General features: G+C 38.8%; 1 protein-coding gene across 2 annotated transcripts; it reads right to left on the bottom strand.

Annotated features, from left to right (window-relative positions):
• Positions 1-2,194: 2,194 nt before the first annotated feature.
• LOC131230241 (ultraviolet-B receptor UVR8) lies at positions 2,195-19,651 on the bottom strand. Of its 2 annotated transcripts, none has more exons than XM_058226074.1 (6): positions 18,456-19,651; positions 15,913-16,125; positions 15,723-15,833; positions 13,905-14,273; positions 13,504-13,611; positions 2,195-2,756 (listed from the first exon to the last, which is right to left on the bottom strand). In XM_058226074.1, the coding sequence occupies exons 1-6, from the start codon at positions 18,792-18,794 to the stop codon at positions 2,415-2,417; spliced, it is 1,482 nt and encodes a 493-aa protein (XP_058082057.1). In that variant the 5' UTR covers positions 18,795-19,651; the 3' UTR covers positions 2,195-2,414. The 2 variants fall into 2 exon arrangements, with proteins under 2 accessions (XP_058082057.1, XP_058082058.1); XM_058226075.1 differs by having other exon boundaries at positions 15,913-16,122.
• Between the last annotated feature and the right edge of the window lie 866 nt (positions 19,652-20,517).

Genomic DNA, 20,517 nt, shown 5'->3' with positions numbered 1-20,517 from the left:
TTACAATAGTAAATGACTGTAAATGGATAATAATTATTTAGTCATTTAATTGTGTGGTGATATCACATGCATCCATAATGATGATTTTACTACATTGTTTGTTTCACTAAAAATCATTGTAAAAATGATAGCTTGATAGTGTAGAAATCTGATAATTATAATTTACTTTACATGCTTCCATTACCATCACACGCACTCACACGGGACAGCACACTCACACCACAGTGGATGCTCGAACCCATACCTCATGTTGAAACTCTTGTTTCTTTACCGCTTAGCCATAGAGTCATAGGGTCGCAGGCATATTTGGTTCTTGTTGAAATAAACATGATGATGACTCATTTACATTGCATTTCATAGTCGTTTAGTTACAAGGAATTGGAGAGATTTGGATTTGAGAGCAATCAAAATGCCCCCAAAAGCACTCTTAAAATACTCACCTAGAGACTATAATTACAAATCCACTCAAGTCCATACTAAAATCCACCCAATTCCAAAGGATTTCAAATCCAACGGGCGCAAAGAGTTCATGCAAGATGGCCCTTTTTATAATATGTACTAAGACTCATGAATTCTCGGCCAGAAATCCAAGCATATTGGGACCTTCCCATAGATTTATTTACTGACCTCATCAAATGAACACTGCTCAAAAATACCGTGGCTAGAAAATTACATGCATTCCCATATCAGATTCCAGAATTGGACTTTTTAAGTCTTTTGGTCTCCCGATAATACTATTCCGCATAGAGTCTATTGAAGAGCGATCCGGCCATTGAAGGGCAAAGTAACGATTTGATCAGCTCCCTTGGCCCACTTGTATGCAATGGATGTAGGTTGCTGATATCTTCTCTTTCTATGGTTTTGTTTTGGGCTTAGCGCCCATCACGCGTATCTATTATCTAGATTCAGGCACAGTGCGTATCTATTATCTAGATTTAGGCATAATAATAGAACATTTAAAGGAGAATTACATCAAAGAATTCCAACACAGAAAAGATGGGGCACTTACCAGAGCCTTTATACCTCAGGCCCAAGCCCAACCAATTACATCTATTTTTGTCCTCCTACACAGGCCTGCTTCGATTGTGGAAGTAAGGCCCGAATACCTACCAGAAGGAATAACCTCCAAAATCCCAATGCCATATTAGAAAGAAGCTTTTAATGGATCCCAACATCACCTACAGCACTTTAAAGATATAAAAAAAAATCTCTCCCATGTTTCTCTAGTAAAAGAGCTATGAATGAAGAGAGAAATGATTGACTCTGCATATACGCAATACTGATGCAGATATTAGATATCACCATCTAATTCTTTCAAAGTTATCAACAAGTACCTTGTTTCTTTCCACCAACCATGAAAACACCAGTGTCTTAGAAGGGCGCCATAGTGCTAAACAAGAAGTATGACCTTTTTACCCCTTTTTATGTGTTGATTGTTTTTTTTTTTTTTTTTTTTAACACATGCACACACTCACGCCGTAGTGGGATTTCACCACCTGTGGGTACTTGAACCCTTGACCAGGTGTTGAAACTCCTAAGAGTCTACCACCGGAGCAAGAGCAAGGGTCCAGATTGTATCTGAGCTTGGTGCCCCCTCTTGCTTGGTAATAAAATCCTCCTTTTAACTTCCCAAAGGAGGAAAACAAAAAAGCTGACCACCTCAGCCTTCAGGCATGACCAAAAGAAATATTTATGTCCACCTGATCAGTGAGCCAGCCGTACGTTAAGGCAATGTTACCAACAGGGTATCTGATGTCCGTGCACATGTTTGAGAAAACCTGTAATACAACATAAGCAGACTAATTGATATGAAGACCTTTCATGCGTCTTTTTAAGTAAAAGGTTTCTAAATTTCAAGTTGGTAATTAAGGGTCCGTTTGGGTAGGGCACCAGCGAAATTGGAATTAACTTTAATCCAGATTTCTGAAGGCCCCATGACCTACATGTAGGATTCACAGCACTAAATAGGCACTTTCCTCAGCATAGACACAATCAAGGAAATTTTACAAAAAATAAAAAACATGGCTCATTGCATGTATGGGGAAATGCTGTTTTAGTGTGGCAAATCCTACATGGAGGGCATGGGGCTCACTTAATTCCCATTTTTGAGATCACGATTTCCAGATCTTGTTACATCAAGCGAGAAAATTTCTGGCTAAAAAAATGAGGAGAATAGAGGAGAAGAATTTAGAGGTCAGCATCAAACCAAACCTGCAGACTGCTAGAGCTTACATAACAAATACAACAATATTTCAGCTTCTTTTTTTTTTTTTTCTTGCAGTTGAATTTCAATACAAGGACTATGAGCTTCTTCTATTAGATAATGCAAGAAAACACCTCAGGTACTAAACATAAACTACACAAGTCTCATACAGAAGTCAATTACTAAAACATGTTGTCAAAGGTATTGTAGATTACCCACTTTCATCAGAAATATCCGTCTCTTCTGATGTCGTCTGCACCACAATTTCAGTTGGCTGCAGGCACCCTCTCAATGAGCCATGCCCAAGCTGCCCCCGTTCATTGTCTCCAAACCCAAAGATCAGCCCCCTGTTGGTGACTGCCACAGTGTGGTACAGACCTGTGCTTATTTGAGAAATATGGTGGGCCCTCAGGCTATCAAGAATCCGTGGCTTGGTGACTTTGTCAGAGGCGCCTCGATCAGAAAAGCCCAAGCTCCCAAACCCCATCCACCCGAAGCCAAAAGTGGAGCCATTGTCCATGAGGACAAAGGTCTTCCTCTTCCTTGCACAGACCTGTACATTATCACGGTAACCGGAATCAAACCGATGTCAAGAAAAGAGGGAAATTTTTGTGAACATAAAACATAAACCATATCAACTGGTATTTTTTAAAAGATCTTCTCGATTGAAAGATATACAGGTTTCAGGTTTCCTTATCAGTATTCAGTAGATCATGGTTTCAGGACTCAGCTCAAGTCAACACCATGATTTGACCAATCCCTAAATGTCTCGGCCTGACTTGTCTGAGTTCGCTTGACATAGGGAGCCAGTCCCGTGCAACTCAACGGTATATAAAAAATTCTTCTTCTTCTTCTTCTTCTTCCTTTTGCTTTCACTTTTCGCCCATATTAACCTCCAAACGTTAGATCTAGGTTATTAAAGTGTCTAGAAACTGTTAAGGAGTTTTTGTCATCAAATCAAAGAAAAGTCCAACATATTTCCATATCAAAGGTGGTTTCCAAGAAATTTATGGTTTTTTGAAAAACTTCCAGAACCAAGGTAAATATTCATTATTCCTCCTTTTCTTCTTTTGTTAGAGATTGTTGTCCAGATATAGATATATGTTCTTCATGTTGTAATCATGAATTTATGTTGTTTTTAAATATAAGTTGAATAAGAAGTAGCAAAAATATGTGAAGGAGTGTTTTATGGTACTATGTTAAGAGTCTCATGGTTACTACACATGCACCCAAAATTATACAAGTAACACACATAAAAGGTAAACCAAACAATCCAAAATTTGGTACCCATTATAGGAATGTCTTAACCTCATTATCAAATTAATCCGGGCCATTCCCTCATTCATACAATTGGGAGCAAGCCATGGTGAAAAATTCACACTAATCGGGATATCCAAAACACACGATCAATAGTGTGGAAAATGGAGAGAAATGAAATAGGTCCAAACATCATCTTGAAACATCTATTCCATAGATCCATCTTTGTATTGCTTATGATTCCAAAGTAGCACTTTGGTTTGATGTTTCTGTAGGATCTATGGCTTGTAAAAACGTATGGCTGTAATAAGTTGGTCCCATTCAAAGGGTCATGATCATCCAATCAGCGTGATTTTGTCATCACGGCTTGCCCCCTAATTGTATGAATGATGAACAGCCGGGATCACTGATTGGACACTCCGTGTGTCACTTAAAAGCATGGGGAATGTTGCTAACGTCCCGGTCTATATTTATATTATAAATTCACTAGTGTGTTTAGTATTTTTCTACTTAATATCATGATAATGCCACAATAAAAACACTATTTAAAATCAGCCGAGGTTTTGAAAATATCGTGACAATATTATGATAATATCGTTTAGTGTATTTCTCGTGATATCATCATGAGATCTTAAAAATCTCAGCAATATTTTTCATACTCGTCTCATCCACCACATATGAGGCATGCACGTGTTAATCCAAACCATCCAAAGATACTAATCCATTGTGGATGGAGCATGGTCCAAAAATCACAGTAACCAAGCATTCATAACCTTCCAGTTGGTGGTTATCAAATGATTGGTTAAAATAAAACTATCAGTGGTTTAAATTCATGAAGCAAAATCAAATGGCTAATATGGTGTATTCATATAAGTTCTGGTTGATGCTCCATCCATAAGGGGCCCATGACCTGGACAATCTGCGTTGCCATACTTGCATATCATGCTTCCCATGGATGAGCCTACATCGAAATTTGGTGTCAGACTATCACTGGCCTACCTTAAATGGGAGTTCTAATTGAATCTACTCAAGGGTGGATTGTGGTCATAGTTCCCCTCCATCTCTGGGTTATGGTGTCTATGCAAAGTCTCTACAATACACATGGACATTAATGATAACTTAGACCACCCATGTCATGGGCTCAATTGTGTGTGGCCAACAATTTGTATGAATACACACACATTTAAGCCAAAACCTTAACCTTGAATTTTTTTTTTTTTTTTGAATTTCCCTTTTTCTACTGCACCCCCATTTTTTCACTAAGCCTGACAGAATTAAACCCAAGATTCTCCCGTAGTTTTTTTTTTTGGCCTTTATAGCGCTTTGTTAACTATGGTTAAACATTACCCCTACAATATCACGAGTTCAGATGACAGGCCAATTGGTAAGATTCACTATCAATTGCAAATAACTAATAGGGTAATGGCTCTAGAGTTCAAAAACCCAGTACAAACTGGATTTCAAGTCTCAGTGAAAGGCAGTAATAGGAAAGATGGTTTTCACAAGACAAAACAGGTTTCCAGAACCTTCAAAATAAGATCCCCACAGAACTATGATAGCATGAAGGAAAGCAAGGGGGCCAAACTGAGAAATCGTAGCCATCGACCGATGATGGTGATCTTGTGGAATGATAGAGTTATGGGGAGTGAGTCCAAGAGGCTCGTGATAAAATAAATAAATAAATCTTGCCCAAAGCAAGATCTTGACATCCTGATGTTGCACGAAAGAGAGGAGAGGATGCAGGGTCTACCGAGATCAGAAAGCTGATGGGACTTTCTCAGTTTGATTGGTCCTGCATTAACTAGATAGGAAGATTGGGTGGAATTTTGGTGAATTGGAAAACCTCAGAGCTGGTGGCAATAGATTCACACAGAAGAGAATTCTCATGGTCCTATTCAAATTGTTATCAAAGAGTCTTCCGTAGGCTTGGCATTGTCTATATGACCTCAAATTCATAGCATGCCAAAACAGTTACATAATAGCTGTTACGTAACGGTAACGATTGTAACCATTATGCATTACAGGGCCAAAACGGCCATTACAAAAGAAATGGCCCATAATCCGTAACAGGTCCAAAACAGTTCTTTTTTTAAGGACATAATGTAATGGTAACAACAGTGGCCGTTATGGCCACTATTGCCGTTATAGAATACCTTGCTCAAATTGTTGTGCCATGCATCAGAATTTCTTGGATGAATCAAGTCCAATTCCAAGGCAATGGGCAGTTCTTTATCTTTAAGGAGCAATTTCAACATCATTAGATTGAGTCATGAGGAGGAGGAGGCCGGGTTACAGCTGGTATGAGAGATTAACGAAGTTTGTCGACATATGGGAATTGATTGATCTCCTGCTTCAAGGGGCAAATTTCATGTGGTCTAACTATCAGGAAGATCCAGAGGTAAGTGGATTAGAACAATTTCTCATCAATGCCGGATGGGAAGAAGCATTTCCAGAGGAACTCAGTCAGAGCCGGCCAAAACCCCTTTCCGATCACAAGCGAATAGGCCTTCCCTCTAAGCTTGAATCATGGGGCCTGAAATCTTTCAGGTTCAAGATACTTTGGTTCGAGCACATGGCATTCTTGCAGTTCGCTAAGAATCCGTAGTACTCCTTTAAGGTGGAAGGCAGGCCAGCTTTAGAATTTTCCAGAAGGTTAGGCTCAACAAAGCTAAGTTGCAAGTATGAAACAGAGAAGTGTTTGGCAACTTGAATGAAGCAAAAGAGAAGATCTTCTCCAAGATAGCAGAGGAGGGCAGAGCCGAGAAGAAGGTCAATCATCCAAAGCCGAAAAAACAGTATTGGAGGAGCTCAAAGCTTCTTTAGATATTCTAAGGAATAGATTACTAGCAGACAAAAATCAAGGGCGAGGCAGGTTAGATAAGGGAACAAAAATGTCTCATTTTCACAGTAAGGTGGAAGGTGGGCCAGCTTTAGATTTTACTGGAAACTTAAGTTCTTCAAAGCTAAGTTGCACGTATGGAGCAAAGATAGTGTTTGGAAGAGTTATCTCTCTCGGAGCATGATGCTGCATGTAATCACACTGTTGGTAATTTTCAAAGGATGGCGGTGGAAGAGTTCTCAGAGCAGCTGAGGCTGGCTGGGCTAGATTTTCATTCTTTGCCAGAGGAGGTAGTGAGATCAATCAAAGAAGAATACTTGTGTGATGAAAGCAAGGAAGTTGTCTTCGAGCTATGGTGTGATGGGGCTCCAGGCTTAGATTGCTTCCCATAAGCATTTTTTCGATGTTGGAATTTTATTTAAGAGGATCAGGCTATTGTATTAATTGAATTTTGTAATTCTGCTCGATTCTGTAAGGACATGAATGCATCCTTTTTCTTTCTTTTTAATTTTTTCAGTTCTGGTCACAAGGGAGTCGGCAGAGGATATAACAGACCAATTAGTTTGGTGGGTAGCATCTACAAAATTTTGGCAAAGGTGCTCGCGTGGAGACTTGGAGGGCGATGGAAGAGGACATGTCCGAAACCAAGTGCTTTTGTTGCTGAAGGAGCATCATGGATGGCCCATTCATTGTGAAGGAGGTGGTAGATGAATGCCACAGGAAAGGAATCAGAGGTTGTTTGTTGAAAGTTGACACGAAGAAGTCGTACAATTGTTTGAACTGGAATTTTCTTGCTTATATGATGGAGCAGATGGGGAGCAGATGGATTTTGGGTGTAAATGGAGGAGATGGATCCAAATCTGCATTTCGTCCATGATGTTTTCGGTTCTAATTAATGGTTCCCACAAAGGATATTACAGAAGTCACTGGGGTATCTGACAGGGAATCCATTATCCCCTTTTTTAATCACAATTGTGGCGAAGGTACTGAATAAGATGATGGATCGGACGCTAGAGGTTGGTATGACCAAAGTTTGGCTGTGGGTAATAATTTGGTACTGAGATCTCACTCTAAGATGCAGATGACACAGGATTCTTCAGTTATGACTCGTTGTAAGATTTGCAGTATATGAAAAGTCAAACTTGGATGTTTTGAAATAGTTTCAGGCATCAAAATCAACATAGTCAAAAGCAATCTCACGGTGCTGAATATGGAGGAGGTTGAAATTGAAAGTCAACCAAATGAACCATAATTGAACACAAATCAAGCATGATTTGGTAAATTAGTACCCATTACATTGAAATAAAACAAAAAGAAGTGGATGGTCACCCTTCTTTCTGATTTCTCCAGTGTCCATTCCATTTCGATTCATTGAATCTTGCTCAAATCTTTTGTTTTGATCCCCAAAAAAAGCCTGGATCTAATCTAAAATCGTTTCCTAGGCTTCCTCCATGGTTGAAATGCAAAAAAGAAAAAGAAAAGGGAGAATGAGAATGAAAGAAAATTTGGAAGAAAAAAAATTCAAACTTGAGCCTTTATCAAAGTGGCCTGTATTGGCCCCATATTAGTGCCGATATGCCCTCTACCAGCCAATACAGCCCTTCTTTTCTAGGGTGGGCCTTTTCAACCCTGTATTGCATATCATATCAGGCTGACACGGCCATATCGGCCGATATGATACCGATATTAAAAACCATAGTTAGGTGCTAATAAAATGAATCTCATTCATAAATAATAATAATAATAATCAGTTAAAAGAGATAACTCTGTCCCTTTTATTGGTAGAGCGCATTGTTTGAATTATCTCTGACATTATCAAAATATCTCTAATATTATCGTTATCTCTAGCTTGGCAATACGAATGACACTGGTAGCTATACTGATAACACCAGTAGTATTAGAAATTCTAGACATCAGCAATGCATCGCCAAGTATCACCAAAGTATCGATATCACCAAAATTTTCAATTTTGTAAATTCCAGGTGTTGTATTGCCAATGTATCGATATCGCCAATGTATCGCCAATACTTTCGACTATTAAATGATGCTTGTATCACAAGTGTATCGGCGATATTTCAATAATATAACCAATGTTGAGATATCACAGAAATTTTGTTTATTAAAAAAACATTCTATTACAACTTTTTTTTTTTTTTTTTAATGAGCACGTTGTATGCAATTTTCAATTAACCATTGCTAATATTGATAATATCTCAATATTATCATTATCGCAACATGCTCGATATCAAGGCCACAATCTTTCATTTTCTTTCCAGTTGTTGATGATTTCTTGGCAAAATATTGTGAGTTGTTGATATTCTGCAATATTGATAGATGTTTGGATGTAAGGTTGGATGGATGCTTGGATGGTTAGATGGGATCAATGGGATGGTTAAACAGTTTCTTAAGACAACACATGCTTCTTCTTTTTTTATATAAGGTGACGAAGATATATTAGAAAACAGATTGAAAGTACAAGAGAAAGGAGGGTATCTCCCGCTGAGATAGCAGGAGAAAACGACCTCCAAAGCTAAACAAAAAAACAACAAAAACACATTAAGAAAAGGGATGAACTAGGCCCCAGTCTGCTAAGAAATGCTGAACTCTTAGGATAGTAGAATCCGGGGATTTACTAGAAAGCATCTCCCATTTGTTTCGTCCCAAACCGACCACCAAACTGCCAACAGACCCATTCTCCAAGATATCGATTTCTGCTTTCCCAAATTTGGACCTAGCCAAGATTTGATCAGGCCGTCGGTGGAGGAGGGGAAGCACCATGCAATGTTGAAGGAGCTGAGAAGGGCTGACCAAACTTGACCTATGAACGGGAAGTGAACGAATAGATGATCAACCGAGTCCTCATCAACCATGAGGCATAGACAGATATTGGTAATGAACATGCCCCTCTTCCTTAAGTTCTCAACAAATAAGACTTTCCTCTTCCCTGCTAACCAACCAAAGGCTGAAATCTTTGGAGGCACTTTGAACTTCCGGATTTTACCCAACATAAGGATGTCCTTCCCTGAAGAGACAACACATGCTTTTAAGCCCCCATTAAATGGAAACTTATTGTGTATACATTCTTTTTGCAAATTTTTTACTTCTAAATATGCAAATGTGTATTTTAGCATCTCTTGAAGCTTCACTTCTACCATTCTTCCTTGCTTTCCCACATTACTGGTTATCAGTGATATCGATATTGTTTTCGTATCCCCGGCTAGCGAAACTTGTAGCGATACCCAGTGTTCTTAATATCGATACTATCGGCCGATATTATCATTATCGCTGCCCAGAGAGACAAAACCCATCCAATACCCTTGGAAATTATATAACTAAAAAAAAAAAAAAAAATTTAAAAAAAACCAAAATTCTTTTCATCGTGCAATATATATCGCACGATTTTTTTGCAAAATCGCCGATATTAGCGATACTATCGTGTTGTATCCACAGATTTACCGAAAAATCAGGAAAAAAAAAAAAGAGGAAAAATCTTTCATAAGAGGGGATTTCGGTACCTGTGAAAGAAGATTGCGTGATTAGAACCGTGGGGCCACTCGATCGAAAGGTCTGTCAAAGCTCGCAGGGATTTGGGAGATTTTTTAGAAAAGTTTTAGAATTTCAGGGTTCCGGGATGACCGGAACCCTATCCCTGTTGCGAAAATGGCTTCGAAAGCCTTTTTTGAGGACGCCATCTTCTTCGGAAGCTGGAAACGAGCAGCAGCTTTGAGTGACGGAAGCGGATTAGCTGGTTTACCACACACCAACTATATAACTGCTGTATTGACGTCAACAAGTTCTGTAGTCCCATTATGAGGTATACGTTGTATCCAAACCGTCCATCTATTTGGTGAGCTCGTCGTAAGTCTTGAGCCGAAAAATAAGACAAATATAAAGAACAAGTGGACCACACTGAAAAAGTAGTGGGAGATTGAACGTCTACCATTGAAAACCTTTTGGGGGTCACAGAAGTTTTGGATCAATATGATATTTGTTTTCCCTCTTAATCCAGGTCTTTGTGACCTTATGAACATATTGGATGGAAAATAAACATTATGGTGGGCCCTACAAATGTTTTAACGGTGAAAATCATTATCACATCTGCTATATGTGGTGTGGTCCATTTGAGCTTTGGATATGATTCATTTTTTGGCTCATCCTCTAAAATGATCTCGCCAAATGGATTAACGATGTGTATATAATAAATACATCATTGTGGGCCCATGTAATTTTGATCTCCTTTGAACCGGTCATACAATTTGAAGCTCGAGGAGTGTCAGCGCTTGTCTTTGCATGACACGTACCCACAGCAGGTATATAGCTGGTGTGTGGTACACCAGCTAATCCGCTTCCGTGAGTGGCCACGTGATATATGGGTCTCATCCACACCGTCCATCCATATTTTCATATCATTTTAGGGTATAAACCCAAAAATAGGCTGATCCAAGGTTCAAGTGGACTACACAATGGGGATTAAACTCTTACAGTTGAAAACTTCTTAGAGGCCATGGAAGTTTTGGATGGAGCTGATATTTGTGTTTTCTCTTCATCCAGGTCTATGTAACTTTATGAATAGGTTGGAAGGAAAATAAACATAACGGTGGGCCCTAAAAAAGTTTCAATGATGAGAATCATTATCACCGTTGCTTCCTGTGGTGTGGTCCACTTGGGCCTTGGATCTTCCTCATTTTTGGGCTTAGAACCTAAAATGATACGAAAAAATGGATGGACGGTGTGGATAAGACCCATACATCACGATGGCCAATCAAAGTTGCTGCCTGTTCTCAGCTGGAGACGGGCTATGGAAGGACGCAATTCGAGTACCTTTTTTAATGGATGCGCAGAGACAGATAGACGGTCTGTAATGGGCTCTGTGGGGTCCACATTGATGTATATTTTTTTATCCAAGCCGTCCATCCATCTTTACATATAATTTAAGGACGTTATACGAAAAATTAAGCAGATCAAGATTTCAGGTGGACCACACCAAAAAAAAACTGGTGAATGACCATTAAAAGTATTTTATAGGCCACAAAAGTTTTGGTTTACACTAATCTTTGTATATTTCCTTCAGTTTTGATTGACCTTATTAACGATTTGGATGACAAATAAACATTAAGGATCTACTTAAAGTAGGCCTTGATATATTTTTAATGGTGAACGTTCAATAATCACTGTTTCATGTGGCGTGGTCCACCTAAGATTTGATGTACTTAATTTTTGGGAAAACGTTCTAAAAGGATCTGTAAAAATGAATGGACGTAGTGGATATATAACATATCATCAAAGGTGGGCCCTACAATAAAAGTAACACCGGCTATGCAGTTACCCGCATAGCACCTAATCCACGCCCTTAAGTTAAGGGAAAGTGGATTTGGTGCGACTTGCTGCACTAAAAATGGTGGGGCCTACATAAATGTATGTATTGTATATCCATTCTGTCCATCCATTTGGAGAGATTAGGTTAGGCAATTAGACAAATAATGGGTCGAATCCAAAGCTCAAGTGGACCCCACCACATAAAACAATGGGGATTGAACTCCTACCATTAAAAACTTTGTGAGGGCCACAAAAGTTTTCGATCAAGCTGATCTTTGTGTTTTACCTTGCAAATATTTGTACAAACTTATGAACGGGTTGGATCTAAAATAAACATTATGGTGGACCCCATAAAAGTGGTTTCAAGTTTCAACGGTGGGTATCATTGCCTCCATTGTTATCTATGGTAGGGTCCACTTGAGCTTTGGATCGGCCTAATTCTTTGGCTCACAACCTAAAATGATCTCTCCAAATGGATGGACGGTGTGGATACAACACATACATAATGGCAAGGGCCACACTGAGGGTCCCACACACATGTTGGTTTCAAAGCAGGAAGGTTTCAACGGTGGGTGTCACTGTCCCCACTGTTTTTTGTGGTGGGGTCCACTTAGTTGTGTTTTCGTACATGTTTTGATACATTTATAAATGTTATACATTATATTTGAATATAGTTGACTTAGTTCAATCAGACAGTGCATGGCTTATGACCCTATACAAAGGAAACCTATTGTCTGTACTTATTTTTTGAGATGTTATGATTTAAAAGTGTGTATTAAAGTCTTTTTTAACCATCCCTGAAGTTTCATTGAAAAATTCAACCATTTTCCCAATGTTTCCCTATGTTTCCCAAAAAGTGTGATAAGTTATGCGATACAAACAATATATCCCGTGCGATAACCAATACATATCTGTATCCCAAGGGTGCGATACATTGCATGATACCGATATTTCGAACACCGGCGATACCGATACTTCGAACACTAGTAGAGCGTGAACTTTTCAAACTTGAATTCTCCTCAAGTCTGAGTTTGCAATTCAAGTTTACTTCAATTTTGACTAGCACTAATAATTTATAGCTACCCTACAGGCTTGAGATAGCCTGTGTAAGCTTCATCTCAACACTCAGGCCTCAGGCTCAAGCCTAGATTACCTATCAAAAATATATATTTATGTTACCAATGAAAAAGAAATGACCAGCATAACCACTTTCATCATTTAAGAAGATTGGATTTTCGTTTTACTTTCTACTCAGATAAAGATTTAAATAAACAACTTCTTACTAAGTTCTCCTTTCTTGCCAAATCATCATCATCATCATTTAAGCCTTATACCAATTAATTGGGGTCAGCTACATGAATCATTTTCCGGCATTCCACTCTATCACGGGTCATAACTTCAGTTACACTACACCATAGGTCATTGAGTCTTTTCTTACTACCTCCACTCATGTCCTTTTGGACCTACAACTTGTACCAACTCACGCCTTCTAACCAGTCAAGCTCTTGATCTCTGTTACACATGCCCAAACCATCTAATTCTACTTTCCCTCATCATGTTACCTATTGGTGTGACTCCTAAATTCCCTTGAATGCATTCATTTCTAATTATATTCTTCCTTGTTTTGCCACTCATCCATTTCAACATCCTAACTTCAGCTACACTCACCCTATGAACATCTTGTTACTTAACTATCCAACATTTAGTTCCATAAAGCATGACTAGTCTTATAGCCATCCTATAAATTTTCCCTTTCAGTCAATGATCACATCAAACTTCAGAGGCACTTCTCTATTTCTTCCACTCAAATCGTATTCTATGGGCAACATCCTTCTCAATCTCTACACTCTCTTGCCAAATGGGGGGAAAAAATCCAATTATGACATACCTGCACAGCAAGGTGGCCCTTAAGACTTGTCAGTAATCCTGGAATAGTCTTGTCATTCTCATCTCCATGGCCCAATGCACCACAATAGCCTTTGCCCCATGTATACACCTACAAAACAACATTTTAACACAAAGCATTACCATTAGAAAAGCTTACAACTGCATAAAAATGATTTTGGTTTTTCTAGTCATGGAGAACTGCAACATGACTGGGCATGGCCCTAGGTCTTAGATACAAATACATAATACACAGAGTGATAGCTTTTCGGGATTTTTCTCTCTTTAAATTTTACTATTTTAGGCGCATACATATTAAAATACTTGTGCGTGTATTTTTTTAACATTATCCTAAGATAATGTGTCAAAAGGTAATCGATTTAACAGATGTCCAAGGAGACTTACATATCCACTGGAATCGAGTGCTACTGCATGCTCATCCCCAGCAGAGACACGAACTACATGAATGTTCTTCCTCTTAAATGACTGGATGGCACGTGGTTGGAACTCATTGTGTTGGTCTCCATGGCCAAGACAGAAGTTGGAGCCAGAACCGAAAGAATGAACTGTTCCATCAACGGTGACAGCTAAGGTGTAACTTGCACCCGCAGCAATCTGAACTACACAGCCGAGAACATCAAATGGTTCAACAATTTTAGGAGTAGGCCTGTCTAGAGTGTCCCCATGGCCAAGCTGTCCATGTGCATTGGTCCCACATGTATACACATGCCCCTGCCTCGTGAGGATCACGGTAAAATTAAGCCCAGTTGCAACCTGACAAAAGAGAAGAAATCAATTCAAAGATAAAGAAATGATATTCACAAAGCTTTTGTTGATATCTTTAATAAAAAGCATTTGTTGATTCAAAGCAACATCTTTCAAACATTTGGGGAAAAAATCAGAAATTTATTTGCTAAAAAAAAAAAAGAAAGAATCTTCTTTGTAATGCAAAAGTTACAAAAGAAAACGGCATTGCTTGACACCATTCATCGATTCTAGACGACATTAGTTCTTATTTTTAAGGATAATGCAAATTTATTAGGGCCAAAGGCCAAAAAAGAAAGAAAGAAAGAAAAACAAAGACATACTAAAAATAAAAATAAAAAGGAAACAAAAGAAATAAGGAAAATACAAAACCACCCTAGGAAAGCCAGCCCCACCAAAACAAAAACTCAAGGCCGAATCCCTAAACAAAAATGAAGACGACATATTCTATTTCAGTCCATTAAGAGTGTATTTGGGAAAATTAAAGGTCGAATTACTGTTAATGGCACCTCTAAATGATGAAAATTTCCAGAAGATCAGACGGAAGAGAAACAATCAACCGTGTCACTTCAAACTCCTCTTCAAGAAGAAACTTCATAACCCTTGCTAAGGGTGCCTCAAATACTGGCATTTGCTACCTTTTCTACTGGCAAGAGAGCAGGGCACAATGTGAACACTTGTCTGAAGCTTCATAATAAGGATGTTCCATCAGTTAAGAGAACTAGGAAATTTCTTCGCCTTCATTCGTCCCATGCTACATGAACATTCTACAAAGTTCATATACCAACTATTCGCTGCCACCTATTACAAAGATCATGGAACAAATACTCTTTAACTTGTTGAGAGAACAGTGAAGGTGTCAATCTTGAACTAAACAAAAGCAGTTCAGATGGATGTCATGTCATCTACTGAAAAGTTACTTTAACTGATTCACTTGTCTCTTTCTGCAGTTAGTTCATGTAGATCTCTCCATGCCATCTGTAAATGTCACTGCTGCCTCATATATCTCCTACACACCTTCATCCTATGTCTTGATAAAAATACTACGTAGGTGATTTAGCGTATCAAATCTTTGAATGGTGGAGTTCTTGTTTAGAGTATTTTGCAGTTCTTTTATCTTGTGTTAGTGAGAAACGTAGTAGAACTCTTAGATACCAGATACTCATCATTTTTACCATGAGAAACAAATTGGTAAAGACCTGATAACCACGGCATGACAAGATATGCAAGCTGCCTCCTCATGAGTCGTAATGCACCAACTTAAACAAATATCAATAAATAATTATATTTAATGCCAGTTTTTATTTTGGAGACTGACTTAGTCAATTATCAATCATCTTAGAAGTGCATACACTGCATTTCCAGTTTACCTCAAGCATAGACTCTAACTTAGTGTAGTTCAAGCATGCCATGATGCATCAGGACCCAGCGAAGTGACAACGGTAACATATGCCTTACCTGCTTGCAAGGGACTCCCTTCAGTGCTTCAACACGAGTAGGCTTGAAAATAGCACGCCTCACTTCACCATGACCACAACAAAATGATGAATTATCACCGCAAGTAAACACCTGGATGAGAAGAAGAGAACTGTAATATTCAACAGATACAAACACTTCCCAGGACTCATGAGTTTCAAGCACTACAAACCTCTCCTGACTGCATGACAAAAGCTGCATGGTTGTGGGATGCTGACACATGGATGACACGTGATTTGGATGGAAAATTGACCCGGGTAAGTGCTTCCCGTTGGGTTGTAACCGGACCATGGCCAAGAACTCCACATAAACTGGAACCGCAAGAGTACAAGGAGTTGTCATTGATCAGAAGTGTGTGATATTTTCCAGTAGTTATCTGCATCTGCTGTCATAAACAATCCCTACATTCAGCTTATCGCAAGCAAAGAGAATACACAAATTCTACATAAAATCTAAGGAGATGAGATGATCACGTCTTCAAATTCAAGAAGGAAAAAATCCGGAGAAAGCCTACCAAAACCATCTCCAGTAATAAAAAGTTCAAGTGAACAGCCTTGGACGAGATAATTGTGCTGATTTTTTATTTATTTTTTTATTTTCCAGGAAGATGAAAAAGATACTTTACAGTACCTCAATGGATAGAGGAGAGAAAATTCAACGAAAATGAGAAAATTGGTAACTGTCTCTTCAGATAACAGGAAACCTTTTTCCCCATTTATGCCAATAAGAAAGGGAAAAATCTAGTCCCTGTTGATATGATATCTTACATTTCCCTGTTTACATGAGAGATCTAACAATGCCCATTCATGTACAATTCTGACAAGCTGTAATCCAGCATACCTTAGTTTAGTGATTGTAGTGAATTTACATGTGGGGCCCATCTGGGCCCAACTATGATCATGGCAGAGCACTCAATAAGAGTCCATCATGAATTGTACACAGCCCTGGTATGACCCTGATCAGCTGATCACAGCCATTAAAATAAGGGTCTACAAAATTGAAGCAGGGATGAACGTGATGAGGTCGATCACCGTCTTCCTCAAGGATAACTACTCCGAATCCACGAAGCTTCCCTGGACTCCTCACAGAGACTTCTCAAATCCACGAGGAAAAGAAATAGAAATAATTCTAAAATATTTGAAATAAATTTGTTGATTATTGATAGATGAAATAAATGAGTCTACAACCCTTTAAATAGGGATACCAAGACTTGGAATAAGTTTAGGAATTAAACTATAACTAAAACTCCCTAAAATTCGCAACTTACTATAAATAGTAAATTTAATATTTATAGTAAGTGTCCTATGTGGTTTAACCAAGTTATTCTCCTAATTTTTATAAACACTTTTCATGTTAGACACAACTCCTAAAGCCCAACGGATGAAGAGTTATAATCAAACTAAAACTTACTATTTATAGTAAAAACGGAATTAAACATGGAATTCGACCAACCGTCGATATGATGGAATCTCGCAAATTTGGCATGGGCAACCCAGCATAGCTGGGTTGGTTGGCTAAAGTAGCTTGTCCTACCCCAAAATCATAAATGGTAGGTCAAGTAACTCATTCCGGTTTGCGAGATATGCCTATTTTAAGGTTCTGATGGTCTTGATGACTTCTGCCTCCGATCGGGCCTTCTCTGATCCATCTTGGACATGAAAGTGTCTGCAACCCGCTCTACATCGACAGTGAGGCCATTTTTACTGTTACATCCATTTTATATGCCCTTAAGAGTATGGATGTGATTATCCAACAAGGTTTCTATTTTTATTTCAAGTGCAATCTGCATTGGGTTTTGTCCAATCAAATGGTCTTGGGTGATCATCAGTGGGCCCACTAGGGTCCTGTATGTAAATTGGAAGCATAATAAAGTACAAGGAATTATACTGGATTATAGCTCCAATTCTAACATCGATATGAAATTTACGTAAAGAACTAAAGATGATCAACATACCATTCATCTGAATACTAAAACATGTGAAAAGTTGTTAAATAAATACTTTTACTGCTTTTTCCCTTTTGTGAATTCGCCGTTGACAATGTGTTTAGCGTTTGGCCTTGGTCTCATCATTAAATTGTAACTTAAAATAATAAAATGATGCATGTGAGAACTATGACAAATTCCATTTACACAAAGTTGACGAGTATAACAAACTTAGAGGATTTTGGATTTTAAAGAACCTGATATGTCAAACAAGCATAGAAAAATGAGTTGATAACCGTGGCAAGTAAAAACAGGGAGTTATTTGATACTCTGGCTGCATGACGTTTGATACGCATGCACAAATAAATAGTACACGTGGCATATATTAGCTCAGATAAACCGACTAAATTGTGGAAGACACTGTCATTAAGTTACAATCTAAAGATTAGATTGGTTGAACCATCCTAACTCTAATTTGTGGACACTTGTTGGTTGAAGTAAGACAATTGGATATTTTTCAATTTTAACCATCCAAATCTAATAGTTAGATTACCAGATGATAGTAAGACTTTATTCCTGATGCATCTAAACCTGTGCCCATTATTTGAACAGTTAGTTTAAATAATTGTATGCCAAGCATGCAATTTCTCAGTTATATCCAACACCTGTGTATCATCCATCACACCCTGCCAGAGTATCAAAGTATTTCTCTACAGAAAAGCTCCTGTGACTCCCACATGAAGAAGTAGCAAATAGTCTCTTAATGAACTGCAATATCAAAGAAGTAGTACATTGCCTGCTGATGTCTCGACCATGCCGGATGATTGTTCTACGGACTGCAGGAACCTCAACACTCGCTTCCAATTCCCGCTGCAGCGGTCCAGGAGCTCCATCCGAGCATTCATCGGCAATGACCCAAATATCGAATGGGCCCCACAGAGATGGAATGCAGCAAATTCTGCCATTGACCGGAACTTGTGAGGGTATAGCCCATGGCTCCCACCGAAAATCCGAGACGTCTTCTCCAAACAGGCAAGATCGGCCGCACTCAGACGGCCTGAAGTCAAGATCTCGAGAATCAAGTGTGAAGGCAATTCTTCTATGGAAAAAGACCTCTCCCGATCCGCCATTAAGGAATACCTTATAATCCTTTGCCCGAAGAAAATGGAAATTCTCGAAACAGCAACAGATGAAAATACAAACGCCAAATATCAATTCAGAACCGCAAAGGTCATGGGCAGAGATCAATCGAGAAAAGTCGAATTCTGGAGTGAAATTCTCCTGCGATGCCAGAAGCCGAGCAGGAGGGAGGGGTTTTTGAAGTGAATTTCAGAGATTACTGATACAGTGACGGGAAAAAGGTTTCAGATGGAGAATCAGAGGCAGAGACTGAGTAGGAAAGATTGGGTTTTGAAGCGAAATTCTCAGGCGGTGTATGAAAAAAGCATCAGATTTGTGGATCATACCAGAAATCAAGTATCGGGCGGTGAAATTCGAATGCGATTGAAAGAAAGATAGGAGAAAGGGCATCTGACAGAGAATCATACACACACACACTTTCCACCGAGAAAAGGAAGATATTTCACAAATTTCACAATCGTAATTGAAACGAGATTAGAAATTCACATACAATAGAAAGAAAAATTACCGCAAAAGAAAATCAAATTCCACGATAAGTCAAAACACGACCCAGATCGGAATCGAGAACGAAACTAGGGTTTTGGAAGAGGAATTCAGGAGAATTTTTATGAAAGAGACAAATAGAAAATGGGATTTTCTTTTTTCCTTTTTCGGGTGGAATTGAGAAAAATGGGGGGAGAGAGAGAGATATAAGGGAGAAAAGCAGAGAGATTGATCGGACGATGGAAAAGAAAAGCGGATTTTCTTCTTTCCAGCTTTCTTGCCGTCCGATCTCTGTCTTTTTGCGCCGAAATTCGTGCTAGAGCGATTAAAAGAAGGAGGTGAAAGAGAGAGAGAGGCGTTTGCTGAGAAATTCTCCACTTGCAGTGGGGAAACGGAAAAGCGAGATTTGCTACAATACATCTCGACGTATATTGTTACAGGATGCATCGTGACCATTTCTGTTACTTGATGGTTGTATTTTAATGATCCAAACCGTTAATATGATAGGTCCCAACTTAGATTTGATTATATTGAAAATAATTCGTGTATTTTTATATCCCAACCTTGCTAGTATCTAACTATTTCTCGATGAACAATAAACGTCTCCGTCGAATATGTTTTAATACGGAAGATTTAAGCCATAATAAACTGCGTGGCCCGACATATGAACGGTTTAGATCACTAGATCCAATGGCTATAGTGTCCAGGTATTCTGTAACAATACGTACGCCGTATAATAGCAAACTAAAGTAAGTTGAGGGTTTTGGACTGGAGAACCGAGATTTGAGGAAGATACTCGCGGCAGTAGAATTAGAGACCTACTCGATTAGAAGCGGATTGCGTACTGCCGCCGCTCGACAGAAATCAGTACAGGCAGGGGATATGTGGGGTCCACCGTGATGTAGGGGTTCTATCCACGCCATTCATCCATTTTTTTAAGATTATTTTATCATATTAAGGTAAAAATTAGTCAGATCCAATGCTTAAATGGACCAGACGAAAGGAAGCATCAGTGAGAATGACTCTCACCGTTGAAACCTTTGTAGGGCCCACAGTATTGTTTATTTGTCATCCAAACTGTTCAAAAGGTCATATATACGTAGGTGAAGATAAATAAAAATTATCAGCTTGATCCAAAACTTCCTTGGATTCTAAAATGCTTTTAACGGTTTGGGCGGTGGGATTAGAAGGGATTAGGTGGGATGGGACTAAAAAAATATAATTGATACG

The sequence above is a fragment of the Magnolia sinica genome, chromosome 17, assembly GCF_029962835.1.
Source record: "Magnolia sinica isolate HGM2019 chromosome 17, MsV1, whole genome shotgun sequence".
NCBI classification, from domain to species: Eukaryota; Viridiplantae; Streptophyta; class Magnoliopsida; order Magnoliales; family Magnoliaceae; genus Magnolia; species Magnolia sinica.
The sequence above is the reverse complement of the archived record's forward strand: the minus strand, read 5'-3'. Positions and strand labels throughout refer to the sequence as shown.

Coding starts and splice junctions, on each gene's coding strand:
- LOC131230241 (XM_058226074.1), bottom strand. CDS start 18,794: ATGGCGGATCGGGAGAGGTCTTTTTCCATAGAAGAATTGCCTTCACAC. Junction 16,126..18,455: donor TCGAGACATCAGCAGGCAAT/GTACTACTTCTT, acceptor TGTTTATGACAG/CAGATGCAGATAACTACTGG. Junction 15,834..15,912: donor TTGTCATGCAGTCAGGAGAG/GTTTGTAGTGCT, acceptor CTTCTCATCCAG/GTGTTTACTTGCGGTGATAA.